Consider the following 20367-nt stretch of genomic DNA (forward strand, 5'->3'; position numbering starts at 1 on the left):
TAGTGCCTTCAGTAGTTAGAATCTTTTATTTAGCTGGCAGTATTGGCGCTCGCTGTATTGCAGTAGTTCGAGTAACGAAGATTTTTGTGAGGTAAGTGATTCATGAAAGGTATAGGTTATTGTTAATCAGGGCCATTATTTTGTAGGGATTATTGAAAGTCAGATTGCGTTGCGCTAAAAATACAGTGTGTCAGTTTAGTGTTGATCAGAATAGGTAAAGAGCCAAATGTCTGAGTACGTTCAGTTCTACTCAGCTGTTTGAAAATTAAATAATGTAAGAGGTTTATTAGCACAGTAATTCATTAATTTTTTCAAAGGGGACGTTTCATAATAACTAGTATCGTAACTATTGAAATAATAAAATCTGCTGGGCCAAATTGCCCAGTGGGTGGGGTAGGTTGGCCCCAGTGATATTGGTGTACTAAACATTTTTGTAATGAATAGACAATCAGTGAGATGCCACAATTACTTAGCTGTAAGGCTGCTGAAACAGTGCACCAATGTTTCCACATAAAAAGCTCGGTGGAAGCATTCAAAGTACAGGCTGGAAAAAATCAAAAAAAGCGTGCACCAGCCTGCCCCAGTCTCCACTATTTATCGTAGATGCATCGCCAGTTGTTGCCTGGCTTTATACGCGCCTTCCTAGAATTCGCTATATATCTTGCAGAACACAACTTGTCTATGAAAAACTAAAAACTCCTCCCGAACAGGCCATGGAAGCCCAACAGTAACGACCGGCCGCCGTGTCATCCTCAGCTCACAGGCGTCACTGGGTGCGGCTATGGAGGAGCACGTGGTCAGCACACCGCTCACCCGCCGTATGTCCGTTTGCGAGACCGCAGCTGCTATTTCTCAATCAGTAGCTCCTCAGTTTGCCTCACGAGGGCTGAGAGCATCCCGCTTGCCAACATCACTCTCGGAACACAGGATGGTCACCCATCCGTGTGGCATCCCTGCTCGACAGCGCTTAATTTCGGTGATCTGACTGGAACTGGTGTTTCCACTGCAGGAACGCCGCTGGTAATTTGTCTATGAAAACGGCAATATCTGTTACCAATCTTGATCAGTCTTTGCTGTTGTCGAGTGAGGCACTGATTGCAGTGACACCAGAAGGAATTTTGAACCACTTGAAGCTCAAACAACGTGTAAGAGCAGTAGCCACATAAAGGAAACTAACAGACAGGTTCCTGAGAGAACTGTCACGCCTTGTCAATGACCATAGGTTTCAAACCCGATATGATTTGTTGCTGTCGGAGAACTCAGGACCATTTCAACCAGCTTCAGAACAAATGCTGCGAAAGTAACTGCAAGCAATGGATATTTGGTGGAGGGTACCCTGACGAAGGATCTAGCACGGAAAGTTGTACATCGTCAACATACGAAAAAGATACAGTATATTAGCTGGAGGCACAAAGCGTGGTCCGACGAGTCGTAATTTTGCCACTGAGTATATGTTGTTGTTGTTGTGGTCTTCAGTCCTGAGACTGGTTTGATGCAGCTCTCCATGCTACTCTATCCTGTGCAAGCTTCTTCATCCCCCAGTACCTACTGCAGTTTACATCCTTCTGAATCTGCTTAGTGAATTCATCTCTTGGTCTCTCTCTACGATTTTTACCCTCGACGCTGCCCTCCAGTACTAAATTGGTGATTCCTTGATGCCTCAGAACATGTCCTACCAACCGATCCCTTCTTCTAGTCAAGTTGTGCCACAAACTCCTCTTCTCCCCAATTCTATTCAATACCTCCTCATTAGTTGTGTGATCTACCCATCTAATCTTCAGCATTCTTCTGTAGCACCACATTCGAAAGCTGCTATTCTCTTCTTGTCTAAACTATTTATCGTCCATGTTTCACTTCCATACATGGCTACACTCCATACAAATACTTTCAGAAACGACTTCCTGACATTTAAATCTATACTCGATGTTAACAAATTTCTCTTCTTCAGAAACGCTTTCCTTGCAACTGCCAGTCTACATTTTATATCCTCTCTACTTCGATCATCATCAGTTATTTTGCTCCCCAAATAGCAAAACTCCTTTACTACTTTAAGTGTCTCATTTCCTAATCTAATTGCCCCAGCATCACCCGACTTAATTCGACTACATTCGATTATCCTCGTTTTGCTTTTGTTGATGTTCGTCTTATATCCTCCTTTCAAGACACTGTCCATTCCGTTCAACAGCTCTTCCAAGTCCTTTGCTGTCTCTGACAGAATTACAATGTCATTGGCGAACCTCGAAGTTTTTATTTCTTCTCCATGGATTGTAATGCCTACTCCGAACTTTTCTTTTGTTTCCTTTACTGCTTGCTCAATATACAGATTGCATAGCATCAGGGAGAGGCTAGAACCATGTCTCACTCCCTTCCCAACCATTGCTTCCCTTTCATGTCCCTCGACTCTTATAACTGCCATCTGGTTTCTGTACAAATTGTAAATAACCTTTCGCTCCCTGTATTTACCCCTGCCACCTTCAGAATTTGAAAGAGAGTATTCCAGTCAACATTGTGAAAAGCTTTGTCTAAGTCCACAAATGCTAGAAACGTAGGTTTGCCTTTCCTTAATCTTTCTTCTAAGATAAGTCGTAGGGTCAGTATTGCCTCACGTGTTCCACCATTTCTACGGAATGCAAACTGATCTTCCCCGAGGTCGGCTTCTACCAGTTTTTCCATTCGTCTGTAAAGAATTCGCGTTATTATTTTGCAGCTGTGACTTATTAAACTGATAGTTCGGTAATTTTCACGTCTCTCAACACCTGCTTTCTTTGGGATTGGAATTATTATATTCTTCTTGAAGTCTGAGGGAATTTCGCCTGTCTCATACTGAGTATATAGTAACCGGAAATGGACACGGTCAGGAGACATTCACTTTATCTGCTCTGGTTCGCCATTGGAGGATGGGTGAAAAGGAGGGGTAAAGAGGTGTTTGATGCCATTAGCATTGCAGAACCGTTCACACGGCGCCACGGTGATTTGTGGCCCATTGTCTGACATGAGGATGCAGGGAAGCCCTTCGATGTGGAGAATCTGGATAAGTGCATTGAGTGTGTTAGCTGTAGAGATTGACGCCTTTCTAACCACATATGGGTATTTAGAATAAGCATCCACGACAATGAGCCACATAGAGCATAGAAAGGGACCAGCAAATTCCAGATGAATGTGGACCAGGGGCGACAGGGAGTGGGACAGGATGCAAAAGACTGAGATGGAGCATCTCGATGTTGGGCTCATGCAGAACGGTTGCACAAGTTGGCTTCCATATCTTTGTTCAGTCCTGGTTCATACACATCTTGCCTAGCAAGGGCTTTCATCTACAACATACCCGAGTGTCCACAGTGGAGGAGTTCCAAGACATGAGGGCATAAGGTAGATGGGATGACAACAGAGTGGGTATCTGCCTCCGCATCCAGCAGAAGAAGATCATAGACAACAAACAAACGATGAGATAGGCGAGCCCATGCCTGGAGTTCTGGATCAGCAGATTAAAAAAAAAACTGATGACCCATGTTGCAAATACTGCATGACAGCACATGTCTGTGGTGATGTGAGCAGCTGTAATGGGAAACACTTCCGAGGTGCATTGTTGTCTATATCAATGCAGTAATGGAAGATCTCCTGTTGTTTCAATGTCCGGTCTGAGGGTAGTAGAGTACAGTGGGCCGTTACTTAATGGTATAATTATAAGAACTCAAGAATAGAGCCCAATGATGTAGTCTTTGAGCTGTCAGCTATGGAAGCCAAGAGTGTGACTCAAAGAGCGCTAACAACACTTTGTGGTCAGTAATTAGGGCAAACGTAATCCCATAATGGCATGTGCTGTGGCCTTCTCCACCAGATATCACGGCGCCTAGAGTATCAGCAACCAATCTGACAGCCTGCATCCGCGGGTTGCCCGCTTCAAAGGCACACCGAAGCACTACACAACCGACAGGCAATATTGATGAATGGCCACAACAACAACAACACAGCAAAGACACCTGCGGTTGCCAGGGGCCACTACCAGCCCACATAAACATAAGGAAGAGGTCGCTGCAGATTGCGGAACTATTTTCACACTTCAAACCACGTGATGGAAAATAGTTACGAGGTACTCATCCGCCGAAGCGCTATAAAGGCAAGCGCTCGGCCGCACATCGGCAGTTCATCAACCGCCAGCAGACATGGATTGCTGCCGCCCCGGGAGCCCGGCTTGGATCTTCTCGTTGATCTCTGGATTAGGCTTGGTATATTGGAGAACTCTGGCCGAGACTAGTAGGAAATTATTTCAGTTGTTTTCTATGTTATTCTTGTATGTAGTTGTGATTCGAAGACGGATCACTGTTTTGTGTTGGTGTTATACTTGGAGACTTTGTGTTGGTTAATTGAACAGTCCAATAAATTGTTTTCGGACTTTGATCGTTAGTTTCTTCGCTTACGCAGACATATCAGTACGCACGGAATTTATTAACGATAAAGACGAACGACAAGGCCTCTTTATCGATCTGTGAGTATTTCGTTGAGAAAGCTTCAGACTTTTCAATGCATAGGAGATGAATCGCTGTGTACCATAATCGTTGTGGGGCTCCAAGAAAGCAATAATGCCACAGGGGGGAGCATCAGCACCCGAAACTAGGGTATGTGATGCAGAAAAGGATTTAAGGCAGGGCGCCAAGCATAACACGTGCTTCAACTGGGTGAAAGCGTGTTCATAGAAAGCTGACCACCAGCACTGAACGCCCTTCTTCCATAACTGGTTCAATGGGTGCTTAATACATGCTGCTTGTTGGGGGAACTTACATGAATAATTCAGTTGATCCAAAAATGCTGTCAGCTCCTATTGGTTTTTGGGGATGTGGGAGAAAGTCAACAGCTGCAACAGTGCAGTCAGTAGGTTGAATCCCATCTTTGTTGAGAAAGTGTCCAAGGTATAGCACTTTCTCTTGAAAGTGCCAGCACTTGTGTTGGCGGAACTTGAGCCCTACATCACATTACATGGTACAGAGGGTGCAGAGGTTGCGCAGGTGGTCTTGGCACATAGTACCCATAACTATTAAAGCAGATAGGTAATCATTACAAGCAGGAATGGACATGGTTAACCATTCCATGTATCTCTGTATGATTACTACAGGATAAGAGATTCCAAAGAGCCAACAGTTATAGCTGTACAAGCCAAAGGGTGTATTGTGATTATAATGTGTCGCGATTCCTGATACAGTGGTATCTGTTAATAAGCATCAGCAGGGTCTAGCTTGGAAAAAGATTCACCACCGACAAGCTCTGTGAGGAGATCCTCCAGACGTGTTATGGAGTAAGTTTCCAAGTGGGGCTGGAAATTGATTGTTGATCAAAAATCTCCAAAGAGCTGGAGGGACATTTGGTTTCTGAACCACTGCCAGGGGTGTAGTTTTGACAGGTTCAATTACCCCAGCGTCAAGAAAGCGATCGAGTTTGAGCATAACCACCATCTATAGGGAGACAAGAAGTGGACATGCCTGACAGAAACAGGCCTCAAAATTGGTGGCCTATCCCAGCCCAGTTCTAACAGAGACACATAGATCGTCAAGTTTCTGGAAAGGAACCGTGCCTGAGACGACCTGAACCTCATCCACGATGAAGAAACAAAACAGCGAGAAGGCATCCATACTGAAAATATTGCCAGCTGAGGGACTATTGACAGCAAACAACATTATCATCTAAGTAACCTTCTTGTATGCTGCCATAGTTGCCGTCGCTCCCATGTCTACTTGTAAATGAATGTCCTGATTTTCAATCGTGAGATGAATAAACATCTTGATGATGGGGGGGGGGGGGGGGGGGATTGCCCTGGGGAACAACAGCGTGGAGTTCATGCACCATCCCTTGATGGAAGTGTGGAGTGGGCTCCGACTCTACCAGTGCATGGCAGCAGACTGTTTTGAGATGCCCATCCTTTCCCCAATGGATACAGTGTGCCCAGCGATCTAGGCAGTGCGCAGTTGCTGCATTGTGAAGCAGTCGGGACTAGATGGGGGACCACACAGCGTATTTCGACACATTGTGCTCATAGGACACTGACACGTCCGAAAGTGACAAATCACGACGACGCCCACGGTAAAAGAACTTACGAGAATTCCGTCCTAGTAATGGAGGTTGAACTGCTGATACCTGGGGACGAGCCACAAGGCGTTCATTTGCTCTCGAAAAATTGTTCGATTTTCAAAATATCGCCCAAAGGAGGATTGGCCAGCTTGAGGGCTGCACTGCGTATCCATACAAGAAGTTTTGCAAGACGGATTTGCGCAAGTGAAATAAGTCCCTGCAAATGCGTCACCCACGAGCGGTATCGGTTGCTTGTGGTATTGATGCAAAACAAGGCGCAATGCGATGACATAGAATCTTTGCGTAAAATATTTATACAGTAGCGAACATATCTACTCGAATGTGAGTGCAACCTGATTTGAGAGGGGAGCCAGAGAAGCAGAGGATGATTTCCAACATCACAGGACAAGGCAGATGTATCAAAATATAAAAAAATCCTTTGGTAAATTCAATAAAAGGGAACAGTTTATAAAGGATCAGTATGGGAAAATATTGACCAACAAAACCGACGTACAAAACAGATGGAAGACATGCTTTTCACAACTTCTCAACTACAATGACCCACACTCTTATTTTAAATTGGAAGAACCTGATACAATTGATACAGCTGATACAGTTACTACCCCATCAGTAAACGAAATGCAGCAAGCAATAAAGAAATTAAAGAATAACAAGGCTTTTGGCGAGGACAAGATATACGCTGAGTTATTAAAGAATGGAGGCCCACAACTGGAATTAGAAATACAGGCGTTAATAGAAACAATTTGGGAGATGAAAAACATTCCTGCAGATTGGAAAACTGCAATTGTGTGCCCCATATTTAAGAACAATGATCCACTAGTTTATGATAACTACAGAGGAATTGTCTTACTGGATGTCACCTACAAAATCTTATCAAACTGCCTATTAAAACAGGCTGATGCCAATATCAGAAGAACTGATTGGGGACTACCAATGCGGTTTCCGCAGAAACAGATCCACATTAGATCATTTATTCACCCTAAGACAAGTAACTGAGAAGGCGTGGGAATTCAATGTAGATGTCCACATATTATCCGTAGATTTTAAAAAGGCCTATGGTAGCATACACCGACAGACACTCCTAAATATAATGAAGGAATTTAAAATACCATCAAAATCAGTCAGTTTAGTTAAAATGTGTATCGATGAAACTTTGTCGCCTAAAGACACCGGTAGGATAAACTGAAGATTTTAAGGTGTACACTGGACTGAGGCATGGGGATGCCATTTGACCTATTTTATTTAACCTTGTCCTAGAGAAGATTGATAGAGAATTTTCTAAAACCAGTCCACAAGGGATCTAGCTACAGGATGTGAAATTACAAGACTTGCCTATGCAGATGATGTAGAACTAATAAGTAGTTCCAAAAGAGAATTAATCAGAATGATGCAAAATTACTACAAAATTGCTGAGAAAATAGGATTACATGTTAATGAAGAAAAGACAGAATACCTGCCCGTAAGTAAGAAAACTAGAAAAGATGCACCTCTGACTGCAGATGGATTAAATTTCAAGACTGTTGACCACTTCAAGTACCTAGGAAGCATTATTAGTAATTTTTAGTAATAAAAACAGAACAGATATAGAAATAGATGCCAGTTTATCAACAGCAAACAAGACACTTTTAGTTTCATCAAAATTCTAAGAAAAAGATCACTTCAAAATCCGCTTATATCAATCGATCATTATACCTGTGATGTTATATGGATGTGAAACATTAATATTTAGAAAGAAAAATGAAGAAAAACTGTTAATATTCGAAAGAAAAGTGCTAAGGAAAATTTTTGGACCTGTATGCGACGAAAATAACGTGGAACGGAGAATAAGAAGAAATGAAGAATAAAGAGGGCTGTACAAACACCGTAACATCGTCGAAGTGCTCAAGAGGAGAAGGTTGAATTGGGCAGGCCATATAGCAAGAATGACAGAGAATGGACTACCTAGAATGGCATTCAGCAGAACAATAGACGGAACGAGAAGAAGAGGGAGACCCAGAATCAGATGGCGGGATAACATTCGGGAGGATACAATGAGGATGAACAGCAGCGGCAACTGGACAAACAGCGCGTTGGACAGGCAGGAGTGGAAGAGGCTCATAGAACAGGCGTATGGTCAATAAGGCCCTTGCCACATGTAAAGTAAAAGTAAAGTAAAAAGTAAGCCAACTTCTTTAGTAAGAAAAACGTCTCTGGGGCAGCCCAAGAAAGGAAAAGCTATCACTGGAGAGCATCATCAGAAACCCAAAAACCTGGCGAAGTGCTGTTTCAGCCGCTGCAAATACTGTCCCAATCTCAATTGGTGACGTCAAACGGCCGAAACGCGGGTGGGCGGGACACACACTGGGAAGCGACAGCAGCCTCCATGGATTGTGAATCCTGGTAAAAGCTGAATTTCCTGACATAACAAGACGGTTTGCTACTGCATCTGCTGTTGGAACTGCTGTTTCAACTGCTGCTGAAGGAACAACTGTTGCTGTTCCGAGAGTTGCACGCGTTTTGCGTCCGTGAGACATTGTTAGACTTTTTCTTTGTGGCCAGTCATAGGAGACTCTGCCCGACCAGGGCGTTTGCGGTGAGTCGCCTATAAACACGGAAAGACAACATCACAGTGGATGGACAACGCAAACTATAAGGCAGAATGACAAGTCCAGAGACTGCACTGTAGTTCCTTCTCTAGATTCTCGCACTGATGACAAAATGGTAGATATGGAAATAGACGACAGAGGGATAGAGAAACATTTAAAATCGCTCAAAAGAGAAAAGGCCGCTCGAACTGATAGGATACCAGTTCGATTTTACATAGAGTACGCGAAGGAACTTGCCCCCCTTCTTGCAGCGGTGTACCGTGTAGGTCTCTAGAAGAGTGTAGCGTTCCAAAGGATTGAAAAAGGGCACAGGTAATCCCCGTTTTCAAGAAGGGACGTCGAACAGATGTGCAGAACTATAGACCTATATCTCTAACGTCCATCAGTTGTAGAATTTTGGAACACGTATTATGTTCGAATATAATGACTTTTCTGGAGTCTAGAAATCTGCTCTGTAGGAATCGACATGGGTTTCGAAAAAGACAATCGTGTGAAACCTAGCTCGCACTATTCGTCCACGAGATTCAGAGGGCCATAGACACGGGTTCCCAGGTAGACGCCGTGTTTCTTGACTTCCGCAAGGCGTTCGATACAGTTCCCCACAGTCGTTTAATGAAAAAAGTAAGAGCATATGGACTATCAGACCAATTGTGTGATTGGATTGAAGAGTTCCTAGATAACAGAACGCAGCACGTCATTCTCAATGGAGAGAAGTCTTCCGAAGTAAGAGTGATTTCAGATGTGCCGCAGGGGAGTGTCGTAGGACCGTTGCTATTCACAATATACATAAATGACCTTGTGGATAACATCGGAAGTTCACTGAGGCTTTTTGCGGATGATGCTGTGGTATATCGAGAGGTTGTAACAATGGAAAATTGTGCTGGAACGCAGGAGGATCTGCAGCGAATAGACGCATTGTGCACCGAATGGCAATTGAATCTCAATATAGAGAAGTTTAATGTGCTGCGAATACATAGAAAGTAAGATCCTTTATCATTTAGCTACAATATAGGAGGTCAGCAACTGGAAGCAGTTAATTCCATAAATTATCTGGGAGTACGCATTAGGAGTGATTTAAAATGGAATGATCATATAAAGTTGATCGTCGGTAAAGCAGATGCCAGACTGAGATTCATTGGAAGAATCCTAAGGAAATGCAATGCGAAAACAAAGGAAGTAGGTTACAGTACGCTAGTTCGCCCACTGCTTGAATACTGCTCAGCAGTGTGGGATCCGTACCAGATAGGGTTGATAGAAGAGATAGAGAAGATCCAACGGAAAGAAGTGCGCTTCGTTACAGGATCATTTAGTAACCGCGAAAGCGTTACGGAGATGATAGATAAACTGCAGTGGAAGACTCTGCAGGAGAGACGCTCAGTAGCTCGGTACGGGCTTTTGTTGAAGTTTCGAGAACACATCTCAACCGAGGAGTCAAACAGTATATTGCTCCCTCCTACGTATATCTCGCGAAGAGACCATGAGGATAAAATCAGATTAGAGCCCATACAGAGGCATACCGACAATCCTTCTTTCCACGAACAATACCAGACTGTAATAGAAGGGAGAACCGATACAGGTATTCAAGGTACCCTCCGCCACACATCGTCAGGTGGTTTGCGGAGTATGGATGTAGATGTAGATGTAGATGTAGAGAGTCAACCAATCCGAGAGCCGAGACTTAGCAATATCAGGAACCAAAACAGTGATGAACGTAACGAAGAATAACGAGAGCACAGCCGGAAGACGACTGAGATCTGGGCCGCAGTGCTGCTAGCTTTGCAGCATGGCCGCGACAGCCTATAGTCTGGCGTGTGGAGCGTGACAGACGCCTAGCGCTGAGGTGGCGACAGCAGCGGCTTGTGAACGTTACGAACCGCCTAGCGGCTGTCGTCTAGGTCCATGCATTGTGACGGGCTTTTGAGCTCCGAAGGGCCGAGATTCCAGAGATTAAATGATGCAAGCAGTCAGATACAGTGACGGGCCAATGAGGCGTTTAACTGGCAATGTGTGGAAAGTGTGGTTCAGGCCAGAAGTGGTGGGTGTTTTTCTGACCATTATTTGGACCCACATGGATTACCATGTCTATGAAGCGGGTATTTTACTTCAAAATTGTCGCTGACCAATTGTTGTCCTTTCTTATACGTCTTCATGATGGGCACACTGTGGACACTCAGGTCTTCAATGATGACAACAGCCACATTCTCAGGTCTGCACACATATGTTCCAACGTTGGCGAACTCTGAGGCACCTTTCGTACTTCGACTGTCGCACTAAATCACCAGATCTTAATCTCATAGAAAACGCCGGGGCCTATCTGGAACAGAGGCGGAAACACGCCAGTCAACATTCCCGAAATTTGGAAACGTGATGATTTCTATTCATCAATGAGTGGTTTCACTTCCATGTGCCATACTTCAAGAATATTGTGGACTCTTCCTCGCCGACCTGAGGTCATTATCAAGCTAGAGTGTGTGTTGCATGATTTTACTTTCGGAAGGCGTTCGATACAGTTCCGCACTGTCGCCTGATAAACAAAGTAAGAACCTACGGAATATCAGACCAGCTGTGTTGCTGGATTGAAGAGTTTTTAGCAAACAGAACACAGCATGTTGTTCTCAATGGAGAGACGTCTACAGACGTTAAAGTAACGTCTGGCGTACCACAGGGGAGTGTTATGGGACCACTGCTTTTCACAATATATATAAATGACCTAGTAGATAGTGTCAGCAGATCCATGCGGCTTTTCGCGGATGATGCTGTAGTATACAGAGAAGTTGCAGCATTAGAAAATTGCAGCGAAATGCAGGAAGATCTGCAGCGGATAGGCACTTGGTGCAGGAAGTGGCAACTGACCCTTAACATAGACAAATGTAATATATTCCGAATACATAGGAAGAAGGATCCTTTATTGTATGATTATAATATAGCGGAACAAACACTGGTCGCAGTTACTTCTGTAAAATATCTGGGAGTATGCGTACGGAACGATTTGAAGTGGAATGATCATATAAAATTAATTGTTGGTGAGGCGGGTGCCAGGTTGAGATTCATTGGGAGAGTCCTTAGAAAATGTAGTCCATCAACAAAGGAGGTGGCTTACAAAACACTTGTTCGGCCTATACTTGAGTATTGCTCATCGGTGTGGGATCCGTACCAGATCGGGTTGACAGAGGAGATGGAGAAGATCCAAAGAAGAGCGGCGCGTTTCGTCACAGGGTTATTTGGTAAGCATGATAGCGTACGGAGATGTTTAGCAAACTCAAGTGGCAGACTCTGCAAGAGAGGCGCTCTGCGTCGCGGTGTAGCTTGCTTTCCAGGTTTCGAGAGGGTGCGTTTCTGGATGAGGTATCGAATATATTGCTTCCCCCTTCTTATACCTCCCGAGGAGATCACGAATGTAAAATTAGAGAGATTCGAGCGCTCACGGAGGCTTTGAGCAGTCGTTCTGCCCGCGAACCATACGCGACTGGAACAGTAAAGGGAGGTAATGACAGTGGCACGTAAAGTGCCCTCCGCCTCACACCATTGGGTGGCTTGCGGAGTATAAATGTAGATGTAGATGTACACCATCATCTACACGACCACTCTGCAATTCACACTTAAATGCCTGGTAGAGAATTCACTGTACCACCTTAACACCATTTCTCTACCGCACCACTCTCGAACAGCGCAGGGAAAACAAGAACACGTAAATCTTTGTGTGAAGGCTCAAGGGATAAACAGATCTTTTTTTCTCTTATATGCTTAGACTGTGAGATTTAAAGAGTAAATGCACGTTTATGGAACTTACTGTAGTGCCTTAGCAACAGCTGGAAAGAACCTGTACATGAGACTTGAAATCCTCGTTTTCAACGTAGGTTCGAATATTTTTCGTCCCCACTGGCGAAACTCTGTGTCTGGATTCCGTTGAGCATGGCACTCGACTCCAAAACCGACGGAGGCGATGACGTCGGTGGTGAACCTGGCTGCTATCTCCCGCATCTCCAGGATCTCGCCCCTCTTCGCTGGCTCGTGGAGCACCTCCACGAGTTCGCGCCCACAGTCCTGCATCGTCTGGAAGAAAGAAGAGACTAGTGGTTAGAAAAGTTCCTCCCCCATACACAGGGTGGCCTGAAGCAGTTTGAAAAGCTTTCAAGAGTGTTGCAGGGTAGGTTGTGCTGAAAAATAATTCTTAAGAAAAAAATTCGATAAGTTGCGCTTTTTCCGAGTTAATAAACATTGAAGTTAGCCAATCAGGATCTTTCACGCACAAATTCAAATGCCCCGCCATATACACTGAAACGTCCCCTTAGAAAAATTAATGAATTACTGTGCTGGTAAACCTCTACGTTATTTGATTTTCAAACAGCTGAGCAAAACTGAACGTACTCAGACATTTCTCTCTTTACTTATTCTGATCATCACGAAACTGACACACAATATTTTTAGCGCAATGCAATCTTTCAATAATCCCTACAAAAGAATGGCCCTGACTAACAATAACCTATAACTTTCCTGACTTAGTCTACCTCACAAAAATCTTAGTTACTCGAACTACCGCAATACAGCAAGCGACAATACTGCCAGCTAAATAAAAGATTCTAACTACTCAAGGCACCATTGACACACATGCTTGGAATGACATGGGCTTTTTAGAACCAAAAAAATACAAAAGTTCAAAAAACGTCCGGCAGATGGCGCTTCATCTGATCAGAATAGCAATAATTAGCATAACAAAGTAAGAGAAAGTAAAGATGATGTCCTTTACAGGAAATTCTCAATATGTCCACCATCATTCCTCAACAATAGCTGTAGTCGAGGAATAATGTTGTGAACAGCACTGCAAAGCATGTTCGGAGTTATGGTGAGGCATTGGCGTCGGATGTTGTCTTTCAGCATCCCTAGAGATGTCGGTCGATCACGATACACTTGCGACTTCAGGTAACCCCAAAGCCAATAATCGCACGGACTTAGGTCTGGGGACCTGGGAGGCCAAGCATGACGAAAGTGGCGGCTGAGCACACGATCATCACCAAACGACGCGCGCAAGAGACCTTTCACGCGTCTAGTAATATGGGTTGGAGCGCCATCCTGCATAAAAATCATACGTTCCAGCAGGTGTTTATCAGCCAGGCTGGGGATGATGCGATTCTGTAATATATCGGCGTACCTCGCACCCGTCACGGTAGCAGTTTTGCTGTCCAGAGCGATCACATTTTGTGAACTTTTTTTTGTTCTAATAAAACTCCATGTCATTCCAAGCATGTGTGTCAATTTTTACCTCTCTATCTACATTATTCCGTGCTTTATTAAGTTTTCAAAATTATACTGACTTTATGATCACCCGGTATATATATATATCAGTTCATGACATCCAGTCTTACAAATTTACGCTCTCTGATGAACACACGTCCAGATCATCCGCTCTCAAAACTCCGCCATCTCTCTCCCCGCATCCATCACTGTTGGCGGCTCACCTCCAACTGCGCAACGCTACGCGCTGTTCACATCCAACTGACAACACTACAATGGCAAATATCCCAACAATGTAAACCAGCCACAGACTGCACACAGCACAGTCAGTGATTTTCATACAGAGCGCTACGTGACGTTACCAACATAAAAATCTAAACAGCCTACTTACAACAGGGAAGAACAAAAAAAAATTGTACAAATTTCCAGTATCGTGTAGAGCCTCCGCGAGCACGCAGAAGTGCCCCAACAGGGCTAATGTCTGAAGTAATCATGAAGGGAATTGACACAACGAATCCTGCAGAACTGTCCCTAAATCCGTAAGAGCGCAAGGGGTGAGGGTCTCTTCTGAACAGCACATTGCAAGGCATCCCAGATACTCCAAATAATGTTCATGTCTGTGGAGTTTGGAGGCCAGTGGAAGTATTTCAACTTAGAAGAGTGTTCCTGGAGCCATTTTGTAGCAGTTCTGCACGTGTGTGGTGTCGCATTGTCCCTCTGGAATTGCCCAAGTCCGTTGGAATGTACAATGAACATGAATGGATGTAGGTAACCAGACAGGATGCTTATCTACGAATCACCTGTCAGAGTCATATTTAGACGTATCAGGGTTCCCATATTAGTCCAACTGCACACGCCCTACATCATTACAGAGCCTCCACCAGCTTGAACAGTCCCCTGCTGACATACAGGGTCCATGGATTCATGAGGTTGTCTCCAAACCCGTACACGCCCATCCGCTCGATACAATTTGAAAAGAGACTCGTCCGAGCAGGCAACATACTTCTACTCACCAGCGGTCCAAAGTCAGTATTGACGGGCCCAAGCGAGGCGTAAAGCATTGTTCGTGCAATCATCAAGGGTACACGAACGGGCTTTCTGCTCCGAAAGCCCATATCGATGATGTTTCGTTGAATGGTTAGGACGCTAGCACTTGTTTATAGCTCAGCACTGAAATCTGCAGCAATTTGTGAAAGCGTTACACATCTGCAGGATCTTTTCTTGCAGGATCTTTTCCCGGTCGCAGCGATGTCGGAGATTTGATGTTTTGCCCGATTCCTGATATTCACGATACACTCCTGAAATGGTCGTTGGAGAAAATCATCGTTACCTCGGAAATGCCGTGTCCCATCGCTCGTGCGCCGAGTATAAAACAACATTCAAAATCCTTTAAATTATGGTAACCGCCATTGTAGCAGCAGTAACCAATCTAACGACTGCGCGAGACACTTGGTCTTACATAGACTTTGTCGATCGCAGCACCGTGTTGTGCCTGTTTACGTATCTCTCAAATGGTTCAAATGGCTCTGAGCATTATGGGACTTAACATCTGAGGTCATCAATCCCCTAGAACTTAGAACTACTTAAACCTAACGAACCTAAGAACATCACACACATCCATGCCCGAGGCAGGATTCCAACCTGCGATCGTAGCGGTCGCGCGGTTCCAGACTGAAGCGCCTAGAACCGCTAGGCCACCCCGGCCGGCCTTACATATATATTTAAATATGCATGCCTATACCAGTTTCTTTGGCGCTTCAATGCACAATTAGTGTCTGTTGTTCGCATAATGGCCGGCCGTGGAGGTCGAGCGGTTCTAGGCGCTTCAGTCTCGAACCGCGCCACCGCTACGGTCGCAGGTTCGAATCCTGCCTTGGGCATGGATGTGTGTGATGTCCTTAGGTTAGTTAGGTTTAAGTAGTTCTAAGTTCTAGGGGACTGATGACCTCAGCAGTTGTCACATAGAGCTCAGAGCCATTTGAACCATTTGTTCGCATAATGTACACAACAGCGCACGAGACTGATCTGCCTTTGGCTCTGGATCAGCCCTTGCTACCGTCCCACATGTATCGCTCTCTTGCTCGTTTTTAGGAAAGCAAATGAGCAACACGTTTGACCACTTGAATTTTTTAGCTTTGCGGGCTGACTAGCTGACTTCAATGCTAATTAACTCGAAAACCGCGCAACTTATCGATTTCTTTTCTTAGCAGTTATTTCTCAGCATAGCCTACCCCTGAAACACCTTTACAAACTTTTCAGACTGTTTCTGGCCACCCTGCACGTAACTACAATGCTACGTGTTATATAGCTAGAGAAGGCCGAAATGCACGCTATAAGCTCACGCAGGCTGGCGTGAGGTCTGAAACAGGATACGTAATGAATGCTATAAAGAAAAGTACGTAGCTTCTGGAATACTTAACTTTAATCCATCATTTGTATACATGGTTCTTGATGAGACATGCTTCATACGATAACTATCAATTGCTCTGGCGCCTTGCTAGGTCGTAGCCATTGACTTAGCTGAAGGCTATTCTATCTGCTCTGCAAATAAGCGAGGCTTCGTCAGTGTTGCATCGCTAGCTAAGTCGTCCGTACAACTGGGGCGAGTGCTAGTAAGTCTCTCGAGACCTGCCGTGTGGTGGCGCTCGGTCTGCGATCACAGCCAGGTGCCGACACGCGGGTCCGACATGTACCAATGGACCGCGGCCGATTTAAAGCTACCACCTAGCAAGTGTGGTGTCTGGCGGTGACACCACACTACGATCCACATCTACATCTACACGTATACTCCGCAAGCCACAATACGGTGCGTGGCGAAGGGTACCGCGTGTCACCACTAGTCATTTCCTTTCCTGCTCCACTCGCAAATAGAGCTGTCAAAAGGTAATTATCAGTAATTCGAAATCTAATATTTAAATTAGGCAACAACTACATATCTAGAGAGATATACTGCTTCCCTAGTCTTCACATACGCCTGACAAGTCAACTAACTCGATACGTCGTTGACGTAGGTGCTAGGCAACTTATTCGCCATGGTCCTCCGTCCACCAACCATCGTCACTGCGTGCACTCGCGTATCAACTTCATAGGGGGACTCTCAACAGGAATATGTCCAGAGAGTGTTTCGTTCCATGCCACGTAAATGTGGCAGGTCGGTGCTTCATACCACACAAAATTCATTTATACACTACTGGTGAAACACGTATGTATTCAGTAGCAGCGATGGCGAGGCATGACAGAATCTCTGACCAGAGAGTTTTTTATCGTTGCTAGTCTGCGCTTGACCGCGCGTGAGTTCTGTTGCGAGAAAGTAGTTTTACGTAGCGAGTCGCGAGAGCATGTAGTTCAGTTCAGAGTTGGACGCTGTTGCTAGTTGCACTCAGTCAGTGCTAGTAGCGCGCGTGAGACAGTAGTCGTGTGTGAGGAGTCGGCGGGCGTCGAAATGGGTCTCTGGTCACGATTCAGGACGAGGTATATTGTTATCAAAGGTAATGAAGCAGCATTGCGCTCAGCCAATAACATCTGTTAATTGTAATTAATTCGTTCTAGAAATGCCGCAATAATAATTTTGTTTTCAAAGCAATCGTTTTTAAAAAAAGAATCATTCCAATTGAAACAATATTTCCTATGCTTTTCCTCCCAGAATCAATTTCTCAGATTAATTATTGCACAGGGCCTAAGGTCAGCGCAGCTGCCCTTATAAAATTTATCAGGTTCACCTTAACGTTAATTTTGTGGGGACTTAACATTTTTGCACATTTTATTATCATTGAGTTTTATTACTGTGGGAAGCTAACATTTGGCTCTATTTGCATTTTCATTCAATTCATATCATTTAAAATTAATTACGGGAAGGTTACACTGGCCATTAAAATGGCTACACCAAGAAGAAATCCAGATGATGAACGGGTATTCATTGGACAAATATATAATATTAGAAGTGACATGTGATTACATTTTCACTCAATTTGGGTGCATAGATCCTGAGAAATCAGTATCCAGAACAACCACCTCTGGCCGTAATAACGGCCTTGATACGCCTGGGCATTGAGTCAAACAGAGCTTGGATGGCGTGTACTGGTACAGCCGCCCATGAAGCTTCAACACAACACCACAGTTCATCAGGAGTAGAGACTGGAGTATTGTGACGAGCCAGTTGCTCGGCCACCATTGGCCAGACGTTTTCAGATGGTGAGAGATCTGGAGAATGTGCTGGCCAGGACATCAGTCGAACATTTTCTGTATCCAGAAAGGCCAGTATAGGACCTGCAATATGCGGCAGTGCATTATCCTGCTGAAATGTAGGGTTTCGCAGGGATCGAATGAAGGGTAGAGACACGGGTCGTAACACATCTGAAATGTAACGTCCACTGTTGAAAGTGCCGTCAATGCGAACAAGAGGTGACCGAGACGTGTAACCAATGGCACCCCATACCATCAAGCCGGGTGATACGCCAGTATGGCGATGATGAATACACGCTTCCAATATGCGTTAACCGCGATGTCGCCAAACACGGATGCGGCCGTCATGATGCACTAATCAGAACCTGAATTCATCCGAAAAAATGACGTTTTGCCATTCGTGCACCCAGGTTCGTCGTTCAGTACACCATCGCAGGCGCTCCTGTCTGTGATGCAGCGTCAAGGGTAACTGCAGCCATGGTCTCCGAGCTGATAGTCCATGCTGCTGCAAACGTTGTCGAACTGTTCGTGCAGATGGTTGTTGTCTTGCAAAAGTCCCCATGTGTTGAGTCAGGGATGGACACGTGGCTACACGATCCGTTACAGCCATGTGGATAAGATGCCTGTCATCTGGACTGCTGGTGATACGAGGGCGGTGGGATCCAGCACGGCGTTCCGTATTACCCTCCTGAACCCACCGATTCCATAATCTGCTAACAGTCATTGGATCTCGACCAACGCGAGCAGCAATGTCGCGATACGATAAACCGCAATCTCGATAGGCTACAATCCGGCCTTTATCAAAGTCGAAAACGTTATGGTACATCACAACAACGTTTCACCAGGCAACGCCGGTCAACTGCTGTTTGTGTATGAGAAATCGGTTTGAAACATTCCTTATGTCCGCACGTTGTAGGTGTCGCCACTGGGGCTAACGTTGTGTGAATACTCTGAAAAGCTAATCATTTGCATATCACAGCATCTTCTTCCTGTCGGTTAAATTTCTCGTCTGTAGCACGTCGTCTTCGGGGTGTAACAATTTTAATAGCCAGTAGTGTAGTTCTGCAGTCTTGTTTGCGTATTGTTAGGTCCCGTATCTACAGTGTGAATTCACTTTAATCAGGTTAGTGATTTTTCGTGTTGCAATATTGACAAACTTTAGCTTACATGGCCTACGCAGGTCACTGTTACAAAGCAACATTAACTTAAAAGGTGGATGAGACAGAATGGGTATGACAAGAGTGCCAGTATCAGGATATGCATTCGCGGGTGTCGTGTCCATAGCGAGACACCAAGTTTTAGAAAGAATACTGATGTTGACTAAAGACAGAGAGTGAGTGTCCGCCCCGTTAGCTGAGTGGTCAGCGCCAAGGGGCCCGGGCTCGATTCCCGGCTGGGGCAAGAGATTTTCTCCGCTCAGGGACTGGGTGTTGTGTTGTCATCATGATCATTTCATCCCCATCTCCGACGCGCAAGTCGCCTAATGTATCGTCGAATGCAATAAGTACTTGCCCTCGGCGGCCGAATTTCCCCGAATGGGGGACTCCTGGTCCACAATGCCGTACGCTCATTTCCAGAGAGTGAGTGCAGTAGGAACAGCCACAGATGAGACAAGTGGTCTGTGAAATGTTATGCCGCAACAAGAGAAGCCCCTTGAAATAGAAGAGAGAATTGATGCAGCAAGTGCCTTAACTGATACAGAGATATGTTAAGCAATAATTTATTAAGAAAAGGGTTAGATGACAACGAAATAAATAAGGAGACAGATTAATGAAGCGTGTCCTTAGACCATAAGTAATGTAAGAGAGGGAAGGGCCTTAGATATAATGGGCAAGAATTGAAAGAGAGGAGAAGCTGAGAGAGAGAAAGACAGACGGCTTCTGCTGGGGAACACGCTACATCATGAAAGGTCATTGAAAGGTTTATTATGTACATCGATATCTTATAGGTAACGGTTTCCTGTCCCCTCCACTCAGCCTCTACAAAATTTCTGAGGAGTAACGCATCAGAGCAGCCAATAACGCTTTGTGAAGCACTCAGCACTGTCTCATGCCAGGTACTGGCCAGGCCGAAGGGAAAATCTGGATAAAACTCGATAGCTGCGCGTTCAGTAAGAGAGAAGAGTGTGTGGACAAGCAGTAGGAAGTACGGGTTCGATACGAGAAGCAGCCGCGGACGGACGCAGCCAGATTGATCGTGTGGAGTCGCTGGAAAGTAGTCACCTGCAAGGGCTCTGCTGGTCTTAGGTTTATACGAGGGTTTCACTAAGCGGACAGAACTGCGATAAACA

At 44.9% G+C, this 20367-nt stretch overlaps 1 protein-coding gene across 1 annotated transcript in view; it reads right to left on the bottom strand.

The window, feature by feature from the left end:
- The window catches only part of LOC124798830 (cytochrome P450 6k1-like), a 106356-nt gene that overhangs the window by 58722 nt on the left and 27267 nt on the right, over positions 1 to 20367 (bottom strand). Inside the window, exon 4 of the mRNA XM_047262360.1 lies at positions 12454 to 12716. Coding sequence (XP_047118316.1) covers positions 12454 to 12716 — 263 coding nt within the window. The remainder of the gene's footprint in view (positions 1 to 12453; positions 12717 to 20367) is intronic.

Source organism: Schistocerca piceifrons, chromosome 5 (assembly GCF_021461385.2).
Source record: "Schistocerca piceifrons isolate TAMUIC-IGC-003096 chromosome 5, iqSchPice1.1, whole genome shotgun sequence".
Taxonomy (NCBI): Eukaryota; Metazoa; Arthropoda; class Insecta; order Orthoptera; family Acrididae; genus Schistocerca; species Schistocerca piceifrons.